Genomic DNA, 27013 nt, shown 5'->3' with positions numbered 1-27013 from the left:
CTTAATAAGAAAAAAATATATAACCCCATAAAAATGGGGAGAAGAAATGAACACATACTTCCTTAAAGAAGAAATATAAATGGCCAAAAGACACATGAACTAATGCTCCATGTCACTAACCATAAGGGAGATGCAAATTGAAACTACAGTGAGGTACCATCTCACACCACAGAAACTGGCACACATCACAAAGAACAAAGAACAAGAACAATCAGTGCTGGCAGGGATGTGGAGAGAAAGGAACTCTTTTTCACTGCTGGTGGGAATGCCATCTAGTCCAGTCTTTATGGAAAACAATGTGGAGGGGTCGGCGAGGTGGTGCTAGAGGTAAGGTGTCTGCCTTGCAAGTGCTAGCCAAGGAAGGACTGCGGTTTGATCCCCCGGTGTCCCATATGGTCCCTCCAAGCCAGGGGCAATTTCTGAGTGCTTAGCCAGGAGTAACCCCTGAGCATCAAATGGGTGTGGCCGGAAAAAAAAACTCCAAAAAAAGAAAACAATATGGAGATTCCTCAAAAAACTGGATATTGAACTCCCAAATGATCCAGCTATACCACTCCTAGGGATATACCCTAGGAATACAAAAATACAATACAAAAATCCTTTTCTCACACCGATATTCATTGTAGTACTATTTACAATAGCCAGACTCTGGAAACAACCAAGATGCCCTTCAACAGATGAATGGCTAAATAAACTGTGGTACATATACACAATGGAATATTATGCAGCGTCAGGAAAGATGAAGTCATAAAATTTTCCTATACATGGATGTACATGGAATCTATTATGTTAAGTTAAATAAGTCAGAGGGAGAGAGATAGACGCAGAATAGTCTCACTCACCTATGTGTTTTAAGAAAAAGTAAAGACATTACTGTAATAAGGCCCAGGGACAGTGGAGTTAAGGACTGGAAGGGCTGGATGGACCAGCTCACAATTTGAAGCTCACCACAAAGAGTAGTGAACTCTTTTAGGGAAATAACTACACTAACTACTAACATGACAATGTTAAATAATGAGAGAAGTAGAATGCCTGTTGAGAATACAGGCAGGAGTGGGGGATAAGGGGGCCATTGGTGGTGGGAATGTTGCACTGGTTATGTGGTATGTACTGTTTATAACTGAAACCCAACTACAAACATGCTTGGATATCATGGTGTTTAAATATGTATATTTAAAAAAAAGAAAAGGCTTTTATTTATCCACTTCATTTTTCTTGCCCCTTTATCAAAGATTAATTCATTGTATGTCATCATTCTTTGACTATTCAAGTCTATTATATTGATCTGAGGATCTGTCTTTATTCCAATACCATAGTGTTTTAAGTACTATTGCTTTGTAGTATAATTTAAAGTTGAGGAAAGTGATGCCTTCCATGTTCCTTTTCCTAAGGATTGCTCTAACTATTCATGAGTGTTTATTCCAAATGAATTTCAAGAGTGTTTGATCCACCTCTTTGAAGAATGTCAGGAGTATCCTTTGAGGGATTGCATTAAATCTCTACAATGCTTTGGGGAATATTGCCATTTAAATCATGTTATCCTCCCAATCCATGAACTGGGTATGTCTCCATTTCTTTGTGTCCTCTTTTACTTCTTGAAGCAGTATTTTGTAGTTCTATTTGTATAGGTCCTTTACCTCTTTAGTTGATTCCAAGGTGTTTTACTATCCTTGGTACTATTGTGAATGGGATTGTTTTTTAATGTCTATTTTTTTTTATCATTTGTATATAAGAAGGCCATTGATTTTTTCATGTTAATTTTATAACCTGCCACTTTGCTATCCAAATCTATTTTTTCTAGAAACTTGTTGATAGAGTCTTTAGGATTTTCTAAATATAATATCCTGTCATTTGCAAACAGTGAGAGCTTGATTTCTTCCTTTCCTAGGTGGATGCCCTTGATATATTTTTCTTGCCTGATTACTACGGCAAGTACTTCCAGTACTATGTTAAATAGGAATGGTGATATGGGTGCCTTGTCTTGTGCCCATCTTTCAGTTTTTCAGTTTTTCAGTCTTTCATTTTTTCCTCATTGAGTATAATATTTTCTATGGACTTGTGGTAAATGGCTTTGAATACATTGAGAAAAGTTCCTTTGATTCCCATCTTATTAAGAATTTTTATCATGAATGGTGTTGGATCTTATTAAATTCTTTCCTTCATCTGTTGATATGATTATATGATTTTAATTTTCTTTTTGTTGTTATGGTTTATTACATAATGAATTGCATATATTAAACCATCCTGGCATTTCTGGAATTAATCCTACTTGATTAGGGAGTATGAACCTTTTTGTTTTGTTTTATTTTGGGGCCACACCCAGTGATGCTCAGGGTTTACTCCTGGCTATGCACTAAGATATTGCTCCTGGTTCGGCTACATGCAAGGCCAATGCCTTACCTCTGTGCTGTCAATCCTGCTGTGTGTATGGACTTCTTGATGAGCTATTGGATCTTGTTTGGTAGAATTATTTTGAGGATGTTTACAACCATGTTCATCAAAGATATTGCTTGTAATTCTCTTTTTGTGGTATTTCTGTCTGCTTTTGGGATTAGGGTGATGTTAGTTTTGAAAAAACTATTTGGGAGTGTTTTGGTTTCTTTGGTTTTCTAGAAGAGCCTGAAAAAGATTGGCAGTAGGTCTTCTTTAAAGGTTTAAAAGAATTCATTAGTAAATTCATCTGGGCCTGGGTTTTTGATTTGGGGAAGACTTTTGATTACCATTTTAATTTCCTCAATAGTGATAGGTCTGTTTGTTCAGATAATCCAGGTTATCTTGATTCAACCTTGGGAGATTATAAAAGTCCAAGAATTTATTCATTTCTTCCAGATTCTCTTGTTTTGTGGCATAGTTTCTCAAACTAATCTTTACCCTTTGAATTTCTGTAGTATCTGTAGTAATCTCCCCCACTTCATTTTTTGGGGGGGCCACACCTGGTGACGCTCAGGGTTACTCCTCACTACACTCTCAGAAATCGCTCCTTGGGGGACCATATGGGACGCTGGGGGATCAAACCGCAGTCCTTCCTAGGTTAGCTGCATGCAAGGCAAATGCCTTACCACTGCACCACCACTCCGCCCCCCTCTTTTCATTTCTAATTTGGTTTACTAAGTTTCTCTCTTACTTTCTTTGTGAATTTTGCTAATGTTTTATCAATCTTGTTTATTTTTTTAAAGAAGTAATTCTTGTTTTCATTTATTGATCTTATTGGGGTTTTTTTTCATGAATTTCATAAAATTCATTCATTTCTGCTCTAACCTTTATTATTTTTTCCCATCTGCCTAAAGAACCATGATTTACAAATTTGGTGATAGTTGAGATAGTCACACAATATTACAACACTACCAATCCTACTGCCTGTGTCCATCTCCCTCCATCGGTGTTCTCATTCCCTCTCACTCTCACTCCCAACATTAGTGTTCTCATCCTGTCTCCCACTTCCTCACTCCCTCACTGCCTGTCCCTTTGACAGGCGCATTTCAAAGTTGGGCAGCTACAGTTTAGTTCTCCTGTTTTCAGTTGTTGAGCCTTTGAATATTGTTGTAGCTTTGGATATATAGCTATACCACTTTTACACCCTTGGTGTACCCAAGGCCCCTGACCCTCTTTCCCCATTATTTTCTTTTCTCATCTTTCTTACCCCCCTCAATTTCTTTACTTCTGCTTTCTATACTCTGGGTCAAGGATAATCTAGGCATCCTCCCCTATTACATTTCCTCATCTAGTTATTCTAATACCACATGCAAGTGAGATCATCTTGTATTTGTCCTTCTTTTGACTTCCTTCACTCAACATATGTTCCAGTTCTAACTAGATTGCAGTAAATTTCATGATTTCATCATTCCTGGCAGCCATATTTCTTTGCATATGTGTATGTATATATATGTACAACATGTTCATAATCATTCATTGGATTATAGATTCACAATCCATTTGTTGGACACCTAAGTTTATTCCATATCTTGACTATTGTACTAAGTGTTGCAGTGAATAATCATGTGCATATGTCCTTTTGAATGATGGTTTTGTTTTGTTTTGTTTGTCTTGAGAGTAGATGAGCAAAAGTAGAGCTGCTAGGTCATATGGCAGCTTATTTAAAGTTTACTGAGAACTTTCCATACTATTTTCCATAGGGAATGAACCAATAAAATTCCCACCAGCTGAGGAGCATTAAATAAGAATTGCTTTACCAATTTTTACTTTTTTTTCCTTATTGCACTTAGAACTTCCATTAAGGTAGAAAACAACATAGAAGTTTTATTCTTAGTTATCATTAAATTTTGTAATAAATTGATGGAGCTCCAAGTTTAGTGTAGAAATCAATTCTCATTTTAAGGATGCTGAAGTCTCACTTTATTATTGAAAAGTTTCTGTGACTGGTGAAATGAAAGGATCTGAACTGTCAGATTAGAGGGAAGATTTAAAAACCTTCTGTCAGGTTTTAATGGCCCTGTCAATGTTAGATTTTGCCTCATAATGCCTTTTTTAGAGTGGGAGGAATTGGAAATGGTTCAAAGATGCTTCTGTTGTGATAAATTTATGTGTGGAAAGTTGAACTGAAAGTACAATAGTAAAATTTATGGAATTCTGAAAATGGAAAAGTTTGGACTCCTTACCTCTCTTCCTTCTGTCTTCACTCCATTCCCCATTCTTTCTTTTATGTTGGCAATAAAGTATTTTAGAATAACATTTTTTCAAGGAAAAAATATGTACCACCACTCAAAGTATCTTTAGCATTTGTCTAATTCACATATAATGAGGAATCTATTTTCAGTTTGGATGACTCAGTTGAAAGAACTGAACATCAGGAAATCTGGTTCTCATCTGGTTTCCATCCCAACCACATCTAAGACATTAGGAAAATCACTTTCAGATATTTTTTCTCAATAAAAGTGTGGGATTTGATAAGATGATTGCAATTCCAATTTTCTTTGATTCTGAGTACTAAGAAAGAGGCTTTGTAAAAGTAAAATAAACTCATGATGCAGATTGCACATTTAATTATCATGTTAGATATTATTTCTCAGTGTTGCAGCTGTACAGTGTGTGGCTTAACTTACAAGGCCTTACCTATTGCTCTGCTATTGTATTTGGCTGTATTCATGCACACATTCAATCTCTCCCTAAAACCTTAAGCCGGCCAGTCATAAGTAATGAGCTAAAATATTGTTGCAAATAATATAGATTAAAGAGACTGTTGGTGTGCAGACTAATTTGAGACACATGCTTTCTCTGATTTTCTCACCAAAGCAGCTGCTTTATGAAAGAGAAGCTACTGCTGTAAATTGAATGGGAGCAATTGACTCTGTGAGAGGGAGATCAATACCTTCATTTATCTGGGCCAGTCATTTGATAGGCCAAAGGTGTATACTTACTCTGTAGAAGAAAAGTTAGTTAATTTGTAATGATCTCATGTAGAATTTGTTGGAAAGGGACTTTTCCTGAACCACCACTGGGTGCGCTGGAGGTTTCTCTATTCCAGCACTACCAGGATTGCCCTGGTGCTCTCTGGCAGTGAAGGACCTGCAAGCATTCCATCTACTGAATTGTCCATCCAGGTGGTGAGTATCACCAGGAGTGGTCACTGGGTCCCATGAGCACTGTTTGAGAGTATACATCATCAGAATCTAAATATGATATTCTTGGGCTGGAGAGATAGCACAGCGGTGGGGCATTTGCCTTATATGTGGCCCACCCGGGAGGGACCTGGTTTGATTCCCAGCATTCCAGCCTGTCAAGGGCGTTTTTTGAGTGCATAGCCAGGAGTGACTCCTGAGCACCACTGGGTGTAGCCCAAAAATCAATCATCAATCAAGTTTGTAAATAAATAAATAAATGATATTCTAGAAGTTCATTTCTACTTGTATGTAAGATTTGAATCCTCTCTAAAAGATTGTTGGGGAAGGGCTTGAGAAATAGTACAGTGGGTAGGACACTTCCTGTGCATGCCACTGACCTGGGTTTGATCCCCAGCATCCTATATGGTCTACCAAGCCTACAGAAGTGATTATTGTGCTCAAGCCAGGAGTAACCCCTGAGCATCACCAGTTGTGCCCCCCCCAAGATTATTGGGGGAAATGGCACTATAATTTTTATTATGTGTGGGCCTTTAAAGGTATTAATAAGATGCCAGTACATGTAAAAATAATCTAGAAATTGGGGCCGGAGAGATAGCATGGAGGTAGGGCATTTGCCTTGCATGCAGAAGGTTGTTGGTTCGAATCTCAGCATCCCATATGGTCTTCTGTGCCTGTCAGAGGCAGTTTCTGAGCGAAGAACCAGGAGCAACCCTGAGCGCTGCCGAGTGTGACCCAAAAACAAAAAAAAAAAAAAACTAGAAATCAATTGTCACACTTAAAAAAAGGTAGTTTTTTGTTGGTTGTAGGAAAGCAGGGTTCTTTTTTCATCTAAGGCCTTCATATTTATAATTTTCTTTTCTTTCTTTTTTTTTTTTTTTTGGTTTTTGGGTCACACCCGGCAGTGCTCAGGGGTTACTCCTGGCTGTCTGCTCAGAAATAGGTCCTGGTAGACACGGGGCACCATATGGGACACCGGGATTCGAACCAATCACCTTTGGTCCTGGATCGGCTGCTTGCAAGGCAAACACCGCTGTGCTATCTCTCCGGGCCCCATATTTATTATTTTCTAAAATATCACATTAGATCTCACTATTAATTATAAAAGTTACCATTATAGTTTCTAAATATTGTGTCAAACATAAATTATATATAAAACACTAACTGTTTACTTAATGATTTTTTTGACCAAGTGTGTGTAATCATTATGGTGTAATCATTGATAGATACAGAATTTTACTCCACTCCAAAGATTTTCTCCACTTTAAAGGTTTTCCTCATTTTTTCTGAGCAATTACTTTCAAAGGTTGCTAGTTTCAGGTTTATTCCCACAGATTGTTATATGTGTTTCTCATCTCTGTATAAGAATATACACATATATAAACATAGGTATGTTTTGGGGGTCATACTCAGCAGTGCTCAGGACTTACTCCTGATTATGTGTTCAGGAATCACTCCTGGAAAGGTTCATGGAACCTTATATGGTGCCAAGGATTAAACCTGGATTGGCTGCATTCAAATCAAGTGCCATATCTATTGTACTATTGCTTTGAACCACCCTTTGGTGCTTCAGGGATTGGACCACACATGGCAGTGCTCAGGAATTACTTCTTCTTTTTTTTTTTTTTTTTTTTTTTTGGTTTTTGGTTTTTTGGGTCACACCTGGCAGCATCCAGGCTCTGTGGCTCTGTGCTCAGAAATCACCCCTGGCAGGCACAGGGGACCATATGGGATGCTGGGATTTGAACCACCGCCCTTCTGGATGTAAGGCAAATGCCTTACCTCCATGCTATCTCTCCAGCCCCAGAAATTACCCTTCTTACCCTGTTCAGGGATCACTGTCCATGGTACTTGGTAAATCACATGAGCTCAGCTGCATGCACAGATTCACAACCTACTTTCTGCCTTCTGGTCTCCTGTGTGTAGCAGAAAAGTGTTGTGTGACATCATGGAAAGCTATTTTCCTGCTACTGTCACTACTAAAATAGTTCAGTAGCTTAGCACAAGATAGCCAAGCAAATCTCTATTTTCAATCAATTTATAATAAATAAGGCTTGATTTAATCTAATAAACTTTCATTTTATGCATAGTTTGATATGAAACTATAATCAAAATACACTACAGTGAGGATACTAATCTAAACAATTTGCTCCCATTTAGTCAGTTCCTTTGTTAATGCCTCACACTAAACAGCTACATAGCTCCTCTGACCATTATAGATTAGGTTCCATTTTCTAGAATTTTATATATATATATATATGTTTAGGAGTGTGATTTCTTCCTGTTGTACTTACCCTTTGATTAGTACAAAATGTCCATCTTTGTCTCTTTAACTTTTTGAGTCTAAAGTTTATGTCATCTGATTGATGTTAATATGTCCACTCCAGCTTTTATAAGGGAGTTGTTTTCTTGGATAATTTTCCCTTATGGAAAACAATATGGAGATTCTACAGAAAAATGGAAATTGAGCTCCTATATGATCATATATAGGAATATACCCTAGGAACACAAAAACACAATACAAAAATGCCTTCCTCACACCTATATTTATTGCAGCATGATTTACAATAGCCAGAATCTGAAAACAACTCAGATGCCCTCCAAGAGATGAATGGCTAAAGAAACTGTGTTCTATATACATAATGGAATATTATGCAGCCATTAGGGGAGATGAAGTCAGGAAATTTTCCTATACATGGATGGACATGGAAACTATTATGCTGAGTGAAATAAATCAGAAGGAGAGACATAATAATCTCACTAATTTATGAGTTTTAAGAAAAATAATTGACTTTCTTTTGTAATAATGCCCATTGACAAAGGAGATGAGAGCTAGAAGGACTGGCTCACAATACTCACCACTCTTTGTGGTGAGTACATTAGAGAAGTAACCACACTAACAACTATCATAACAATGTTAATGAGCAAGAGAAGTAGAATGCCTGTTGAATACAGGCAGGAGATGTGGAGGAGAGAGATAGGAAGCATTGTTGGTGGGAATGTTGCACTGGTGAAGGGGGTGTTCTTTTTATGACTGAAACCCAATCACAAACATATTTGTAATCATGGTGCTTAAATAAAAATATAAAAAAATAGGGGCCAGAGAGATAGCATGGAGGTAAGGCATTTGCCTTATATGCAGAAGGATGGTGGTTCGAATCCCTGCATCCCATATGGTCCCCCGAGCTTACCAGGAGTGATTTCTGGGCGTAGGGCCAGGAGTAACCCCTGAGCACTGCCAGGTGTGACCAAAAATCCAAATATATATATGTAAATAAATAAAATAAATAAGGGGGCTGGAGAGATAGCACAGCGGTAGGGCGTTTGCCTTGCACGCAGAAGGATGGCAGTTCAAATCCTGGCATCCCATATGGTCCCTGATCCTGCTGGGGGTGATTTCTGAGTGTAGAGCAAGGAGTAGCCCCTGAGCGCTGCCGGGTGTGACCAAACTGCCCCCCCAAATAATAAAAATAAATAAATAAAATTTTAATTAATATAAAGAAGAAAATCTCCTGGTGAAAAATCTTTCATTTGTTATTTGTGAATCTCATTATTTTATCTTTATTTTGAAAATATTTTTATTTTGGAAGTTTTAAGATGCTATTTTGTTGTCTTTGTGCTCCAATCATTTCTCTTGAAAGAAGTCTATTAATCTTATTGTGGTTTCTTAAAGGTAATGGGTCTCTCCCCACTGTTTTAAAACTTGAAAATTCATCTTCGTTTTATTCAGCAGTTTTTCTATGATGTATTAGATTGTGACTTTATTTAATTTTTTTTTCTGCTCAGAATGTTGAATCTGTTGCTTGAAATAATTTGTCACTGGAGTAATTTGTCACATTAGGCCACATACAGAGGTTCTTAAAGTTGTTCCTGGATCTCTGCTCAAGTGTGACCTCTCATGATTCTAGGGGACTCTAGGAGGTAGAATATAATGGGGGGGACACTGGGACAGCAATGGAAGGAAGTGGACATTCTGATGGAGGGTGTGATGCTGGAATGCTTCATGCTTAAACCCCTTCCATTAACAGTTTTTAAGTTACAGTGCCAAAAATTTAAAAACGAGAAGAAAAATGTATAAACTTTGATGTCTGACTGAAATGTTTGGGATTTAACTAATGTTTACCCTTGGCTTATATTTTAGAAGCATATTATATCATCATTAATACCAACTCAATCATAGGGATTCTTGGGAAATTTTATTTTATTTGATCTTCCTCTAGACTAATATGAGAAAGAACTCAACTGAAAAGATACAGTATGACTTTACATGTGTTTTTTTTTCCCTCCTGAAACTGTAAAACTGAAAAGGTCAGGTTTGTGGTGTTGGCAGCCTGGAAAGAGAATGAGTGATTTGTAATGCTTTTCAGTGTGCCAGAGGATATTTTTTTAAACTTTTTTTCTCTTTATTTAAACATCTTGATTTCAAATATGATTGTGATTAGGTTTCAGTCATGCAAAGAGGATATTTTTATTAACATTTCTTTACACACTAGGTCCCCTTAGAGTTTTTGTTTTTGTTTCTTTTTGAAATAGAGTTATTGCTTCTGTGGAGACTGCAGTCTTTCAGCTGAAAGGCAAATTGAAGCCATTTACAGCATTTACTACTCTACAGGAGAGAAGGGGTGGAATTTTGGAGATGCTAAAAATACATGAGATTAGAATGCAGGAATTAGTCTGTGTTCTAAGGGCCTGAGTTTAGTGACTCTTTTTTATTTATTTTGCTTGTTTGGGGGCCATACCTGGTAGTGATCAGGGCTAATTCCTGGCACTCTGCTCACAGATCATTCCTAGTGGGCTTGGGAGGACCATATGTGGTACCAGAGTTGAACCTGGGTCAGCTGTGGGCAAGGCAAGCGCTCTACCCACTGTACTATTACTTCGGTCCTATATAGTCACTTTTGGAAAACATGTCTTTTGAGTAAGAGTATAGAAGATAACTTTGCAAAATAGAAAGGAAAAAAAAAACTAACATGCAAAGGCAAAACACAAGGAACTTTCAAATAAAATATGACAGTGACTCATGAATTTATGATTTTTTTTTCAGAATTGAGGTCTGTTTCTATACTTAGATTCAAATACCTTGATTATCCTAAACATAAGACCTGTTATTCTGGGCCCGGAGAGATAGCACAGCGGCGTTTGCCTTGCAAGCAACCGATCCAGGACCAAAGGTGGTTGGTTCAAATCCCAGTGTCCCATATGGTCCCTCGTGCCTGCCAGGAGCTATTTCTGAGCAGACAGCCAGGAATAACCCCTGAGCATTGCCGGGTATGGCCCAAAAAAAAAAAAAAAAAAAAAAAAAAAAGACCTGTTATTCTGGAATGGATTAATTAATTGTAGAATGATGGGGACTCATTACATGTGTATTGATAATTATGCAGTCGGCATCTTTATAATAGTATTTTTATACTTCCTCTTAGCCAGACATTTTCTGCATCTTTTAAAGACCTAAAAAAATCTGCTTTGCATTCCTCTTTCTCCTCTGTCTAAATTTAATTTGCCATTTTCATTGTGAAGCTATCTTACCTAGAGTGATTTACAGATGAAGAGACTAAACGCTATAAACCTTTATGTGTATTATGGTTTATCTTTCAAACATTTTTTTAGGTTATTTCATTGACATCTCTTACAGGGTTTTAGGTCTTTGAGACAGCTCTCTTTGTCTCAGAGAACAGAGCAATGTTGTAACTGCTCTATATTAATATAATTAATTGTATGGACTTTACTGGATAACACTGACTTTTAGTGATGGTCTAACCAAGAAGCCCAGAGAAACAGGATTAAATGATTAAAAAATATTAACAGAAATACCTATAATAAAAGATGGAAAGAAGCTTGGAGAGCCCAGGAAGGATGAAGGGAGAGAGATTAGATGCAGTTTTTAAGTTCAGTGCACTTATTTTGGGGGGAGTGGGGATTTGACTACTATGGGTGGTATTCAGGCCTCACTTCTGGTGGACTTAGGGACCATCGGAAGTGTCAGGGATCTAACGTGCGTGATTGGCACAGGCAAGGCAAGCACCTTACCTGCTATACTGTTGCTCCAGCTCTCATGGCCCTTTTTACTTAATTATTCTAATCAACAGCAATTTTGAATTTATTAATTCAAAATACTACATTGATTTGTTTTTTGGTAGGCTACTTCAGAAATAATTTCAGCTTAATTCTAAAGATAAATATGTGAGTTAAGATATTTTAGATATGCACATATGTAAATATGTGCAGTTGATCTTCATTGTCCCTGGAGTCCATATTTGTTTTATTGTTAGATTTTCTTTTATATTGCTGAAGTAAATTAGAATATTTGTCAGGAAGTCATTAAGATCCAGAGATCATATAAGACAGTAGTGGAGATGTTGAACTCCTGAGTTTGAATTCTGGCTTTTCTAACTTACTTCTTAGGTGAGTTGAACAAGTTATTCTCTGTGCTGCCTCACTTTCATCTGTAAATTACAGGAGTTAAGAATACATAATTTTGGGCCCGGAGAGATAGCACAGCGGCGTTTGCCTTGCAAACAGCTGATCCAGGACCAAAGGTGGTTGGTTCGAATTTCGGTGTCCCATATGGTCCCCCGTGCCTGCCAGGAGCTATTTCTGAGCAGACAGTCAGGAGTAACCCCTGAGCACTGCCGGGTGTGACCGAAAAACCAAAAAAAAAAAAAAAAATACATAATTTTATCACTTGTAAATTGGTCGCATTAACAGTACTTAGTTTAGAGAGTTGTAAGAATTAAGTAATGATATAAATACCTTGAGCAATAGGTAGAAATTATTAATAAGTGTTAGGTTGTCTATAAAAGAGAAATTAATGCTAAAAATAATTTGAGTGGCCAGAGAGATAGTACAGAGATTAAAGCACTTCCCTTGCATATAACTGACTTTGTTCAATCCCTGGCACTTATTATAGCCCCTGAACACAGACAGGTATGGTCCAAAAACAAATGAAAATTTATAAAACCCCTTGTATTCTCAAATGCTATATTCGTCATTTCTTTAAATGTGGCCCTAATTTCTTTTCGATAAGGCACCTTTCAATTTTTGCTTTTTTAGTCACTTCTCGTTTTACATATTCTGATATCATCTTAGGTTATTGTTCTTTGGTATCTTGCCTCCCATGTTGAATAAGAGTATTTTTCTTTTTAGTTTATAAGAATATTATACATATTTTAGTGTTGGCTCTCTCCCTGACATAATCATTTAAGGATTAGTGCCAAGAGCAATAACCCAAAGGCTGATTTGTTTATTTGTTTTGAACTCCTGTTGTCAGAAGCTCATTGTAGATGATAGATGAAATCCTTTTTCTGTCTAATAAATGGCAAATTGCTGTCCATAAATGTCAGACTTCTGCCAAAGTAAGAAGGAATTCTGAATATTTCCTATACTCAGCATTACTGTTGGGTGTATATTGAAGAAATCATAAAACAGCTCAATATTTAGGTTGAAGTTTAGAGAAACACCTGAATTGAGCTACTTTCTATAGTTTCTAATAAATCAGCAAGGACAGTTTTTTTTTTTTTTAGCAAGTCCAGAAAGCCAGGTGGGCATCTGTTTGGTAAGAAATACCATTTCCTGATCCCCATGATACACTGCAACCTTTTTTTATGAATGTTTTCTGATTTCCTTTTCCTTTTCCCTGAATCTGAGCTGCCGTCACTTGTAAATGTGCTAGTTTGATAAAATACAACGGTGTGTTGCCCATTCCTTGGGCAAAATATAAATTTCCTACTTCCAAACAAATCTTAGGTTTGTGTGTGAGAGATTATTTGGGGGGAGATTGAGGTCTATAGACCAAATTTAATTATTTTAGGTTAAATTTAAGTAGGAGTGGTTATTGTGTTTTTGAAGTTGGCAAAGAATATCTTGTGGAAAATTACTCTCAATGTTAGCATCCCTACCAGTGGATAACAGTTATCCACAAAGGAAAAAATTAAGATGTTTATTTTATTAAGGAACTTACATTTTATATAAATGTTAGCACTATCAAGATTAAGCATTACCAACTGTTTTCATGTCTAAGTTTAGCCTGTAGTCACAGTGTTAATAAATAAATTACATAAAGAAATTTAAAAAAACTATTTCTTCACAGATTTAAAAAAATCCAAGTTCCTTTGATCTTTATAATCTGTCTCATAAAGCAGTGTTTGGTATTTAATAGTGATATCATTTAATCATTGGCCGTTCCCTCACAAGAATATGTGATTTGTTTAACTGTATGTTACTCTGATTTGTTACAGATTTTTATGTAAGAAACCATAGAGAAGATTCAATTTCATGTAATTTGTCATTTATCTTTGAGGATATGGGAGTCTTATCCTTTATTTTCATAGAACTCCAATACAAATCTGAGAATAGACCCTCTAATCTGGTGGATACAAAGACATACAAGAGTAAGATGTGAAAATGTCTGAGCAAAGAGTCTGTGTGATTGTCATAGTCTAAATTGATCTGACAAAAACACCAGTCTCTGGAAGTCCTTAGGCAACAAACATTTTCTTCTCTCACTGGGGTGCTGAAGGCTGAGAAACCCAAGGTGAAGGCAGTGTTGGTATGGCATTGCTTTCTTGCTCAGAGAAGGCCATCTTCTTGCAGAATTGGCAAGGAACCTCTTTGAGCTCTTCTCAATTTTTTTATTTAAAAAAATTTGGGGGGGGGGTTGTTTGGGAGTGGGTATTTTGGGGCAAGTGTTTTAGACCACATTGAATAGTGCGTAGGTTCTCTTTCTGGCTTTGTGCTCAAGGATCACTCCTTATGTGTGCTCAGAGAACAGTAAAGGGGTTCTGGAGATCCAATTGGGATTGACAATATACCTGGGAAACTCCTTAACCCTTATACTATCTCTCTTGCTCTCAGAATGTCTTAATAAACACTCATTCCTTTCTTGGAAACTCTCATGGCCTAATCTCCTAGTGTTGCTACTTTTAGATACAATGATATAGTGAATTCAGTGTCATCATGGCTTGTAGCTTGGGAGTGGGGAAGGACACTCATAACTATTCAACCCATAATAGCAATATTTTTTTAAAAATAGGTTTTAAGGGTTAAGGCTTTATCTTTAAAGATAGAGTTTAATATTGGCTCTGGTACTTTCTATTTTTGACCTTTTGAGGCTTTCTCTGGATGTCTACTACTAAAATTTGTATTTTGTTGTATTGATTGTTTTCTCTAATTAATTACTTTTCTGAATTTTTACTCACTTTTTGTACAATCCCTCCAGCCTGCTGCTTCAGGCAATAAAACTGTAGTTTTATCTTCAAGTTTTGGCCAGCCAGCATGTTCCTGTGCCCCACCTTCAAAAAGCCAAAGAGAGGGAATTTGGCCCACTGTCAATGCCTTGTCATTCCTCAAGGTTTATTGTCCCTTCTGATTTATTTCTGATTTTGTTTGGCTCTCCACATGCCCTGAGATGCTTTAAAATATTTGTTCAGATATGGTTTAAATTTCTCCTAGAGCAGGGGTCTCAAACTCGCGGCCCGCGGGCCATTTGCAGTCCTCCGTACAACATTTTGTGGCCCTGCCCTAGAGGAATCTTGTTTTGTTTTGTTTTAGTTGTTTGGGTCACACCGCCCAATGTTCGAGGCTTACTACTGACTTTGCACTCAAGGATCACTCCGACTTTGCCTCCTGCGGCCCCCAGGTAAATTGAGTTTGAGACCCCTGTCCTAGAGGAAAGATAATTCCAGTATCACTGGTCTAGATGGAGTTATTCTTCTATTACAGAATGGTGTCCAGATTATTTTTAGACATCTAGGCAGAAAAGCAATTACAATGAAGGATGGGATCAGACAAGGTGCAAAGAGAGACAAGTTTGAATAGAGAAGATGCTAATACTCAGAGAAGGCTTAGATTAAAGCACAGCAGTGTTTGGAAGCGCTCCAAGGGAAAAAACTGGCTAGGACATTAGTTTGCCTAACAGAATCAAACTCTATTAGTGTGTAGTAAAATTAATTTAGCAATTGGCCTCTGCAAAATGATATTTGCTGCTAACCTAAACTCACTATGTAAGTAGAAAGTAGGATCAATGCTGCTTGATTTGCATTTTGTTCCTTTGTCCTCTAATGGAGATTTGTCTATGTAGCCACTAATACCTTCACCACCTGAGTGACCTTCATTTCCTAGAGGATTCCTCTATTCACATAGTAAGAACATAAATCCTCTTTACACACAATTCTCAGTAATTGAGATCAAATATTTGCCAATAATTGATTTTTTTTATAATTTTTTATTATGAATTATGACAACAAAAGATGCAAAGAAAGAGGACAAGGTAAAGTTACAGTGGAAGGACAATCACCCATAACATAATTATCAGAAGAAGTCCCCTTGCTGATATCTTAACTTTGAATTTTCACCAAAGAAAGTTAAGATAAATAAAACAGAATCCATGTGCAATTACTTTTTCCCTCAAGTCCCCAGATTGTAGCACATTATAATATTTCTTAACAGCACACAAGGCAATCTAAAGCCATCAAACTTACGTAACTCCTTAAACATTAGAGGCATAGTATTCTTTACATTTCCATGTACATGCATATTAGCTTAAGTTTTTTTTTTTTTTTAATTTTTTTTTTATTTAAACACCTTGATTACATACATGATTGTGTTTGGGTTTCAGTCATAAAAGGAACACCACCCATCACCAGTGCAACATTCCCATCACCCAAGTCCCAAATCACCCTCCTCCCCACCCAACCCCCGCCTGTACCCTAAACAGGCTCTACATTTCCCTCATACATTCTCAATATTAGGACAGTTCAAAATGTAGTTATTTCTCTAACTAAACTCATCACTCTTTGTGGTGAGCTTCCTGAGGTGAGCTGGAACTTCCAGCTCTTTTCTCTTTTGTGTCTGAAAATTATTATTACAAGGGTGTCTTTCATATTAGCTTAAGTTAACCTCGAATTTTAAGTGGGTGTGTTTTAAGGATTAGAGTCAAAGGAGCACAGTAAAAACGGTGTTAGAGTGGCAATTGTTGTTTGCATAGGCCCACCAAAATATGAGAGGCATGGAAAGGAATAGCCTTGGCCTAAATACAAAGAGATCCTACCCCTGAAGTTTCCTGGCATAAGACCAGCTCTAGGCCTCAGAAAAGTTATCGTTCGCTCCAAGACATTGTCCGTAGCGCCAACACACTTATCACACAGTCTCTGTTGTTGGTCTCATGTTTCTGTATTAAAGATTCTGGAATCTGCATGTCCTACATTGAAGTCATGATGTGGAGTGCCTTTTCGTTTCACCTCACCATGAAAGGGGAATGCAGGAAGCCCTGTCCTGTAAGCAGGTTGTTGTTGTTAAGTCTTCTCAGTGTTAAGGGAAGTCTCTTTTGAGCAGGACGATGTCTGAGCAGTGGTAGGGTCTTCCGTGGTAGGGGATTGCTTCCAGGTGATGTTATAGACAAACCTCACCATAAAGGGGCAATACAGCAAGCCCTGTCCAGTAAACAGGTCATTGTTCTTGTTGTCTTCTCAGTGTTAAGGGATGTCTCTTTTGAGTAGATCGATGTCTGAGCAGCTGTAGGGTCGTCCCTGGTACAGGAATGCCTCCGGGTGATGTTATATACAACCTTGGATGTTTTGTAAATGTCTTCTGTAGATCAAGGGGTAAATGGAGAATGCCCATTCTTCTGAGGCCTGTGCCAGGTCTTTATGTCAATGTTCAGGGTGTAAGGTCTCATTGCACTACAAGATTTGTGAGTTCCCATTTCTATTAGATAAGAACTTATTGGTATGTATAGTATTTTCCTATGTTATTGTGCCTACGCAAACAAGATATAAAGCCACGTGGTGCTATCAGATATATGGGGGCATAAGAACATTTCCAACAAGACCCATGACTTGGTTCAAACATAAGTATTAAACTGAGGGATTCTTTCACACCAAATTCCATATTGAGCAGTTCATAAAGAGAAGATAAAAAACATGGGGGGGTGGGATCATCACTGTATAAGAAAGTATTTAGCAAAAGTTATAGCCGTCAAAGAGAACACCCATAAAATGTTGAAAAGATATGTGTCCTTTTTATGCCTTTTAAAATAGTTGGGTGGGTGTTAACTCTAGGGCACCACTTTGGTCTGTGAATTAGGACTCAACAGTACTTAAGTTAGAAAGGGTAAAAAAGGAGTAATGATGATAGGAGTTAAAGAAGTTAAAGAGAAATATGAACTTATGAAGGGGTATGCAAAAGGGCAGAGTACAAAATGGACATTCTGCATACATAAAAACATAATTCAATGATAGTGAGTACTATTAATGTTTCTTGTGAGAGTACTATTAATGTTTCTTGTGCGCGCGGGGGCGACAGCCCCTGCGCGATTTTGAAAATGTAGACTGGACAGAGATTACCAGTGCCAGCCAAACCTCCTCCTCCTAGGGACCCAACTCACCGGCTTGCCCAGGGGTGTGGCCCGGGGAAGCCTTGGAGATCTGGAGCAAGGCGGCAGAGGGGTGCTGGGGTTACCCAAATCCCGCACCCCCCCCTAGGCCTGGCCAAGCAGGCCTCCGGCATGGCGTGGGCCTGCCAAACCTCTTCCTGCTAGACTCCCGGCTCCCAGGAAGGAGAGATCCTTCAAGAAGCTGGGAGAACAGAAGTTCAGAGCCCCACCCAGACCCTCCCTAAGGAGCCGCATGGATAGTGGGGGAAGGCCTAGGGTACCTTCAAACTCCACCAAGGGACCCAACTCACCGGCTTGCCCAGGGGTGTGGCCCGGGGAAGCCCTGGAGATCTGGAGCAAGGCGGCAGAGGGGTGCTGGGGTTACCCAAATCCCGCATCCCCCCCTAGGCCTGGCCAAGCAGGCCTCCGGCATGGCGTGGGCCTGCCAAACCTCTTCCTGCTAGACTCCCGGCTCCCAGGAAGGAGAGCAATAATTGATTTTTGAAGGGTTCACAATTTTAAGGTATCAACTTAGACATTTTTTGTAGGGAAGGAAAGCCTAAAGGATATATTTTATTACTCATGCAACATGCTTTCACCAAAAAATTTGTTCATAGGAAAGGAATGGACAGCATTAGCAGTAATGCTCCAGATAGGCTAGTGTTAGAACTGTTTCCTGTTTCTTCACTTTTTATTCCTTCTCTATTCTTCTTGTAAGTAGCCATTCTTCCAATGTAGTATACACATTTGTGAGGGTGAGAGTTATTTCCTGACAACACATGTGCCTCTATCAGGCACTGCCAGGTGTAGCTGGTATACCTGGCATGGCTGGGCCCTGAGCATCACAACTGCAGCCCAAGAACTAATAGCCAGCCCTGCATCACACTGCCAGCAGAGTATGTGTGTGATCCCAATGAACAAAGGTGTTTCTGTAAATGGTGCATTAGAACTCCCACTCAAATATAAAACTTTCTTGTGTTCTTTTATCCATTGTTCCCACTTCCTATGATCTCATTTACCTTATCAAGACAGTCTTTTCCTTTTTTGGTTTTTGGGCCACACCGGTGACACTCAGGGGTTACTGCAGGCTATGTGCTCAGAAATCGCTTCTAGCTTGGGGGACCATATGGAATGCCTGGTATCGAACCACAGTTTGTCCTAGGCTAACATGGGCAAGGCAGATGCCTTACTGCTTGTGCCACTGCTCAGGCCCCTCCATTTACTTTTTAAATTATTTTTATTTAAAGTATTGTGATTTACAAAGTTTAAGCTTTAGATATATGATGTTTCAGCATGAATCCTATCACCAGTGTCAACCTTCCTCCACCTATGTTCCCAAAGTACATCCTAAACTTCTCTCCACCATCTCTCATACCCCATTTTCTGCCCCAGCCTGTCATCACAACAGGCACCTTTTTAACTTTGGTTGTTAAAGTTCGGTTCTCATTATTTCATTGTTGTTGACTCCATGGTTTGGATGTTCAGTTCTGTCCTTTCAAAACGCCACTAATGCAGCTGAGTTCCCTTGACCCTGTCCCCTATTATTTTACATCTATCTTTTACACTCAATATGTCTTCTCACTATACTCTGGGGTCCATAGTGTTCTAGACAACCCATTTAAATCATTGCATTTCTTCATATAGTTATTCTAAATAACATATGTAAGTGAAATCCTGTATGTATCCTCCTTCTGGCTTCATTTAGCATGATATCTTCCAAATCCATCTATGTTGTAGCAAATTGCATGACTGCATAATTCAGTATAGCTATGTAATATCCCATTGTGTATATGAACCACATTTTCATGATCCACTCCTCTGTCAACCTAGATGCCCAACAATAGTGGTCATTACCTTTAACTTTGGTGCTCTAAATATCTTTATTACCAAATTCTAAAGATGACCCTCGACATGATGGGCCAGCTACAATTGCCAGAGGAACTATGCAGACTTTTGGGAGCAAGCACTTGAATCATGGTCCAAACATTGTAATGTGGAAATGTTGGTGACCTGGTGGTCAAGTTCAAGTAGCAATCATGTGGGCTGATTCTGTGTTCCAAGCTGTGAATTTTGATTGTCTGCTCTTCTCTTTTTCCTTCCCTAGGCATACTCTGTCTATGATGAAGACATTGGCTACTGCCAAGGACAGTCTTTTCTTGCTGCTGTGTTGCTGCTGCATGTAAGTAACTTTCCATATAATAAATGTCACAACCCTGTCAAGTTTATTTTCTATTTTCATTTAACTGATGGAGATTGCACATGGCATATCTTTTTAAGAATGTACCTTTGGTGAAAAGTGAGAGGTCTGATGAAACAAAGCCAATTTCTCAATAGAATTAGTTTTGCTAGCTAAAATGGAATTGTTTATTTGGAGTTTTGATATGTAAACACTTCTAGAATTAAAGAAGTTAATCAGACTGGTCAAATAGGAACAGGGTTAGAATCATTACGAAGGAATGTGGCAAGAAAGACTTCCTTTTCTTGTGATTTATTTTTATATACTCTGTCACCTTAATATAACAACATTTATAGTTATCATTTGTCAGTTATTGGCCTATAACTGGGGTTGGGGTTGCAACTAGGAGTAGAGTATCATTTTGTTTTCAAAAGCCTCATGAGCCAGGATAGAGTCCACACAATAGAGGCATGTGCTTTTTCTTTCGTAATCATTAAGGAACCATACCTGGTTGTGCGTGAGGGATTTTGATGTGATGTTGGGGATTGAACTCAGGGCCTCACACTTACTCTACCACTCTCTGATCTACCACTTGAGCAGTCTCTTCAGCCTCTCTTGTATATGCCTAATTTTTATTATTTTACCTAAACAGTATGCTAAGTGAAAGAAATCAAGAACAGAGAGAATTACCCAATTCAGCTCTGTCAGAAGATTCAGGAAAACCTTTCTGAAGGACATAGTACCTTTGCCAAGATATAAATTGTTGAGGCTGGGTGAGAAAAGGAGAAACGGGTGGAAGTAGCAATTTTTACCCAAATGGGAACAGCATACTAATGTATGGAAACACAGGAGGGCACAGCATGTAAAGAGAACAGTGTAAAATTAGTTTTCCTAGCAATTATATGGAAGGACAGTTATTTAAAATTATTTAAAATTTAGGGTTTTGGGATTTTGGGCCACTCTAAGAATCTACTGTTTAAGTGAGGTGGTGAAGCTTTGTCTTCTGCAAAGTAACTTTTGACTATACTTCTGTTTAATATTGTAGATCTCAGGGCTGGAGTGATAGCGCATTGGTAGAGCATTAGCCTTGCACATGGCTGCCCAGGACAGACCGTAGTTCAATCCCTGGAGTCCCATATGATCCCTCAAGCCAGGAGCGATTTCTGAGCTCAGAACCAGGAGTAACCCCTGAGCGTCACTGGGAGTGGCCCCTCCCCCCCCCCAAATTGTAGATCTCTAGCTCCGTTAAACACAGTAGATCTAAGAAACCTATTCTGTTTTACTTAATTGTGAATTAGTATTTATTTGGAATAACCTCCTAACACTACCACAACCCCCCCCCCCAAGAAGGGAGACATTAATGATAATATTCAGAAAACTTACTACCCAGAGTATTTTCCTATTTTTTTTTTTAAGTTTAATACTTTAATCCATCTGCCAAAAAGGCCCCACATTGGCCAGCCAGGGCCATCTCCAGGAGATGAGCCCCACCCAACATTATGAGGAAGATTATATAGGGAAGGGATATAGGGAGTTTCCAGCTTTCTGATGACCTTTAAAACGATTGCCTTGGGGTACCTTCCTACTGCTTTCTTGTCCTTCCCTGATAGGCTACCTGAAATGGCCAGGTATGTTGGGGCAGTGTTAATGGAAATAGACTTATGAAGACCTAGCATGTGATTCACATCATGTGGTTTTTACAAAGTGACATCTCTCCTTGCTCAGAACCTAAGAAGAAGCCTGCTATGTGGCCTTTACAAAATGTCATCCTTACTTGTTTAGAACCCAGGTCCCAATATTCCCTCCTCTTCTTATGAACCTGAGTCAAATCTTCGATTCTCCTTGAGGTTCCTCATCTTTGTCCCAAATGTGGGCACATAATGGGACCTTAGCACAAGGATTTCCCAGGTGATTGAATCACTGTTCTTACTAGGTGGCAGAATCTTAAGATTTTTCTACATTTTTTCTGCTGTCAAAATAGTCATATTGGTAATTAGTCATCATGAACTATTTCTCAACAAAACCATATGTATGTTATGAGATAGATAGAAATTCAGTTGAGACTCTCACATGTTTTATTTTTATGAAAGCAATATTTAAAACTTTATAGTTGAAGTAAAGTAGTATTTGTATACATGCAATACATATATGCAAAAGTTTTTACATTCGTGCTTGTGAACAAAGTTACTGCCTCTTCACCACTATTCAGATGTCATTTCTAGTCTACCTCTTCTTTTTTTTTTTTCTAGTTAAACAATGATTTTATTGCCTGAATACACAAATTTATGCAACCAAGGCTGAGGCTGTTGATGATTCATAAGCATAGTCTACCTCTTCTTGCCTTGTTTCTCCTCTTCTCTTTGCTTAGTAACCTTTGCTCTTTGGTTTTATTTGAGGGGTGGGGATTGGGCCCACCCAGTGATGTCTGGCTCTGCACTCAATAGAACCCTTCTGGTGGTGTTCAGAGGATGCTATGGGGTATTAGAGATTGAACATGGGTCTGCAATGTATAAGACAATGCCCTACCTGATGTATTACTGCTCTGGCTCAACCTCAGTTCTGTATTCAAAGTCTAAGGAGTTGTTCTCATTAAACTCCTATTTATTTATACACTCATATATCAGGGTAGCATTTTTAGAGACTCCTAAGAGATGCTTATTTTTTAAGTTTTTTAATTGATTTTTAAAATTTTTTATTGATTGATTGGTTTCTGGGCCACACCTGGTGGTGCTCTGGGGTTACCCCTGGTTTTGCACTCAGAAATCGCTCCTGGCAGGCCAGGGGCCCACATGGGATACAGGGAATCAAACCGGGTCCCTCCCAGGTTGGCTGTGTGCAAGGCAAATGCCTTACCACTGTGCTATCTCTCCAGCCTCTCTAAGAGATTCTTGATTAACAAAATAGCAAAAGTGAAAAGGCAGCTGAGAAAATTTTCATACATTTTTATATTAATAGAATTATACAATTATTTCCATGGTTTATTAAAAATGAAATAATAGAAATGGCTTGAAAGATTTTGAGGAAAGAACTTTACTCAGTAAAGTTTAATTAATATAAAGTACAGTGTTAATTAAAAATGTATCATATTGGACATTTTCATTGATCATATATGTGATAATTTGGTTAATCGATATATTTAATTAACCTATTCAAACAATTTGAATAGAATTTATAATTTTTCTGATATTCTTTCCTATATGCTTGGAACAGGTAGAAGAAGACAGTATAACTTAATTCATCAAAGCGCTATCTCAGATGCCAGGCAGATAAATTATTAGAATATTATTAACTTTACCAGTTCCATAAATTATTGTTTTTTACTGCTAGATATTTTGGATGCTTAATTTCCATATTAATCACTGTCAGAGCCCAATTCTTTGGGGATTCTGCCTTTTTCCCTCCCATGGTTATTTGTTCACTGCCTAAGAAGAAAAAAAGACCAAAAATGAAATTATATTTAAAAACAACAGTTTTGAGCTTTGATATTTTTTCCCTGTCATTAATAGTTTTAAGAACAATTATTTTCTCCTGGTTCTTGGAAATTTCTAGATGCTTTATAATATAATAATGCTGTCTTATATAGAATTATTTAATATTGTAGATCCTATGATATTTATTGATGTCATTGACAATTGGAGAAGAAAGTTATGGCACCAATTGCTTTCATCTAAGAATATTTCTAAAAATTAAAATCCGCAGTTGCTTTCAATTTTATAGGAAAGGAAAAAATTTTCAAGTAAAATTCTTTATTTGCATAAGAAAATACTTGGCCGGTTACATGAGAAATTGAGTAGTTAGGAGGTCTTGTAAAAGAGGTAGAGGAGCCATTCTGGTGTTTGATATATAGAGGAGTGAGATTTTTGTCTATACATACTTCATTTTGAGGTTTCTATCAAAGACCTTTTCAAAGATGACTTATTGAGTGACAGAATTAAGAAGGGGGGGCTGGAGAGATAGCATGGAGGTAAGACGTTTGCCTTTCATGCAGGAGGTCATCGGTTCAAATCCCAGCATCCCATATGGTCCCCCGGGCCTGCCAGGAGCAATTTCTGAGCCTGGAGCCAGGAATAACCCCTGAGCACTGCCGGGTGTGACCCAAAAACCACAAAAAAAAAAAAAAAAAGAATTAAGAAGGGGGAAAAAAGAGAAAAATCAGGGGCCAGAGTGATGTCGCCTTGTACACAGCTGACTCAGGACGGACCGTGGTTTCATCCCTCGGTGTCCCTTATAGTCCCCCAAGCCAGAGGCAATTTCTGAGTGTGTAGCTAGGAGTGACCCCTGAGTGTCACTATGGGTGGCCCCAAAATCAACAAAAAAAAAGGGAGTGGTGGGAAATTCATTCCAAGAGTGGAAGCTTTGAGTACAAATTTTATGAAAACCATCACTTACTAGAGGTTTCAGCCATTCACACAAAGGATTAAATAATAACATGAATTTTTCTCATAGTCTGGCCAGTGTCTATTGCTCAACGATGTTCACGATGTGTGTGTTTACTTGTAGATGCCAGAGGAACAAGCATTCTGTGTTCTGGTGAAAATCATGTACGATTATGGTTTACGAGACCTCTACAAAAACAACTTTGAAGATCTTCACTGCAAATTTTATCAGCTGGAGAGACTAATGCAGGTAAGTAAGCACAAACTTTTTCCTTTACTTTTTTTTGGTTTTTGGTTTTTGTTTTTGGGTCACACCCGGCACCACTCAGGGGTTGCTCCTGGCTCTATGCTCAGAAATTGCCCCTGGCAGGCTCGGGGGACCATACGGAATGCTGGGATTCGAACCACTGTCCTGCATGCAAGGCAAATGCCTTACTGGCTGTACTATCTCTCCAGTCCCGCGCAAACTTTTTTTTTCTTTAAAGAGCAAACTTTGATCACTAGAAATTTGTTGAGTTTTAGAAAAGTTTAGAAAAATTGATAAACACTGACTTATGAATGTATAATGGAATTATATGGATTTTATTTATCACCAGTCTACATTGAGCTTAATATTATAAAATAACTATTTAGATTTCCTCTTTTTTTTGGGGGGGGTAACCAAGGCTACACTTGGTGGTGCTTGGCCATGTGTTACGAGGGGACCAAACTAATAATCTTGCACATTCAAGGCAAGCACCCCACTCATTTGTATTCTCTTCCCGATCCTAAAGTTGGAAGTTTTTAAATAGTAAACTTTGAAATCTTTGAAATCTATTGAGTGAATTAAGTCAGCAAAGAGATTTCTGAGGATTTTTAAGGTCTGGAGATATCTTCAGAATAAATTGAAATATGGAAGAAATAATTAAGTATAATAGTTAATTGTATTAATTATAAATAATTACAATAAATGTAATAATTAATATAAATATGATTATTATGCTAGCACCTATTTAGGTTCATATGTAGAGATAATTAGAAGATACAGAAGGTTAAATAAGAATTTTATTAAGAGAATTAAAAACACCTAATATATTGTAATATAGGGACATAATTTAAAACTTTCATTATCTAACACTACTGTAATCCTATTACTTTTTTTGAAGCAAGTTCAAAAATGTCAGCCGCATCATTTCTTTACCTTAAATAATATTGTTACATAGTTTCATCATGTACATGAGTAAATGTGGTAAAAAAAGAAACTTCATTTTTATATATGCCAGCTATTACCTAGTAAGTAAAGGTTATGAGCCAGAGCGAAGTTGTTGACTGTAGAGCTAATAAAAGGAGTTACTGAGTGACTTTGAGATTCTCTGAGGTTGTAAATTTAGCATTGGTCATGAATTCCCCCAAGCCAGGAGCAATTTCTGAGCAAATAGCCAAGAGTAACCCCTGAGCTGAAGGGAAAGATTTATGGACATTAAAAGTAGTACTGTATTTTCCGACGTATAAGACGACTTTTTTTTTTAGTAATTTTTATTGTGATAAGATGACTTCTTAACCCATGAAAAACTTCTTAAATGTCGTCGTCATCTTATATGCCATTATATGGCATGCTGAAACTTTCTCCAGCTTCATGGACGAGTGATCCGCCCCCTCTTACCACCGCATCCCATCCAGCTGGTAGGCGTCATCACTCAGTCCTCAGCTTGTCCCTGATTCATATTTCAGGGCACACAAAGGAGCTGAGATACTGAGCGCCACATCTCATTCAGCCACTGGTTATGCAGCTTTCTGGTGCTCATTCCTCTGTTCAGCTTTATGGGACACAGAGGAGGCACTCTTTCTCCCTCAGCTGTCCTATTAATCACTGCACCTCAGCCAGCTGCTCTTGGAGAAGCCCTCTCTCCCTCCTCTCAACGTAGATCACAATTAAAAAGTCACAGTCACTCACTACAAATGACAAATGTAAAATGATTGTTGGTACTCCAAAGTCTAGCTTTATTAAACATATACTGTTTGGGGCCGGGTGGTGGCGCTAAAGGTAAGGTGCCTGCCTTGCCTGCGCTTGCCTTGGACGGACCGCGGTTCGATCCCCCGGTGTCCCATATGGTCCCCCAAGCCAGGAGCAACTTCTGAGCACATAGCCAGGAGTAGCCCCTGAGCATTACTGGGTGTGGCCCAAAAATCCAAAAAAAAAAAAAAAAAAAAACATATACTGTTAACCTTTGAGTGTTCTCCTCTTTTTCTCATGCCAGCAGTATCACATACTACCACTCAGATAGCCTTGGAGACAGGGATAGCTGACCCACCCAATCCAAGCAGGCTTTGTATGCAGGGTTACATTGCTTGCCATCATTGGCTAGTTGTTGTATACTGGGTGAGTTGTCAATTCTGAGGGAGCTTTGGTGTGCATCTTATCTGTGGTGAAAAAAACAGTCTTGCTCCCCCTTTCTATTGCTTGTTCTTCCTCCTATCATCATCAGTTGCAGTTTGGTTCACAGCTTAGAAAACAGCATGGCAGCTCACATGGTTTATT

The 27013-nt window shown here is 38.3% G+C and overlaps 1 protein-coding gene across 1 annotated transcript in view; it reads left to right on the top strand.

The window, feature by feature from the left end:
• RABGAP1L (RAB GTPase activating protein 1 like) overlaps positions 1-27013 on the top strand; it is a 369153-nt gene that overhangs the window by 209566 nt on the left and 132574 nt on the right. The window contains exons 14-15 of the mRNA XM_049776425.1: positions 20048-20122; positions 24620-24745. Coding sequence (XP_049632382.1) covers positions 20048-20122; positions 24620-24745 — 201 coding nt within the window. The remainder of the gene's footprint in view (positions 1-20047; positions 20123-24619; positions 24746-27013) is intronic.

Source organism: Suncus etruscus, chromosome 7 (genome assembly GCF_024139225.1).
Source record: "Suncus etruscus isolate mSunEtr1 chromosome 7, mSunEtr1.pri.cur, whole genome shotgun sequence".
NCBI lineage: Eukaryota > Metazoa > Chordata > Mammalia > Eulipotyphla > Soricidae > Suncus > Suncus etruscus.
Note: the sequence above shows the minus strand (reverse complement) of the source record. Positions and strands in the feature narration are given on the sequence as shown.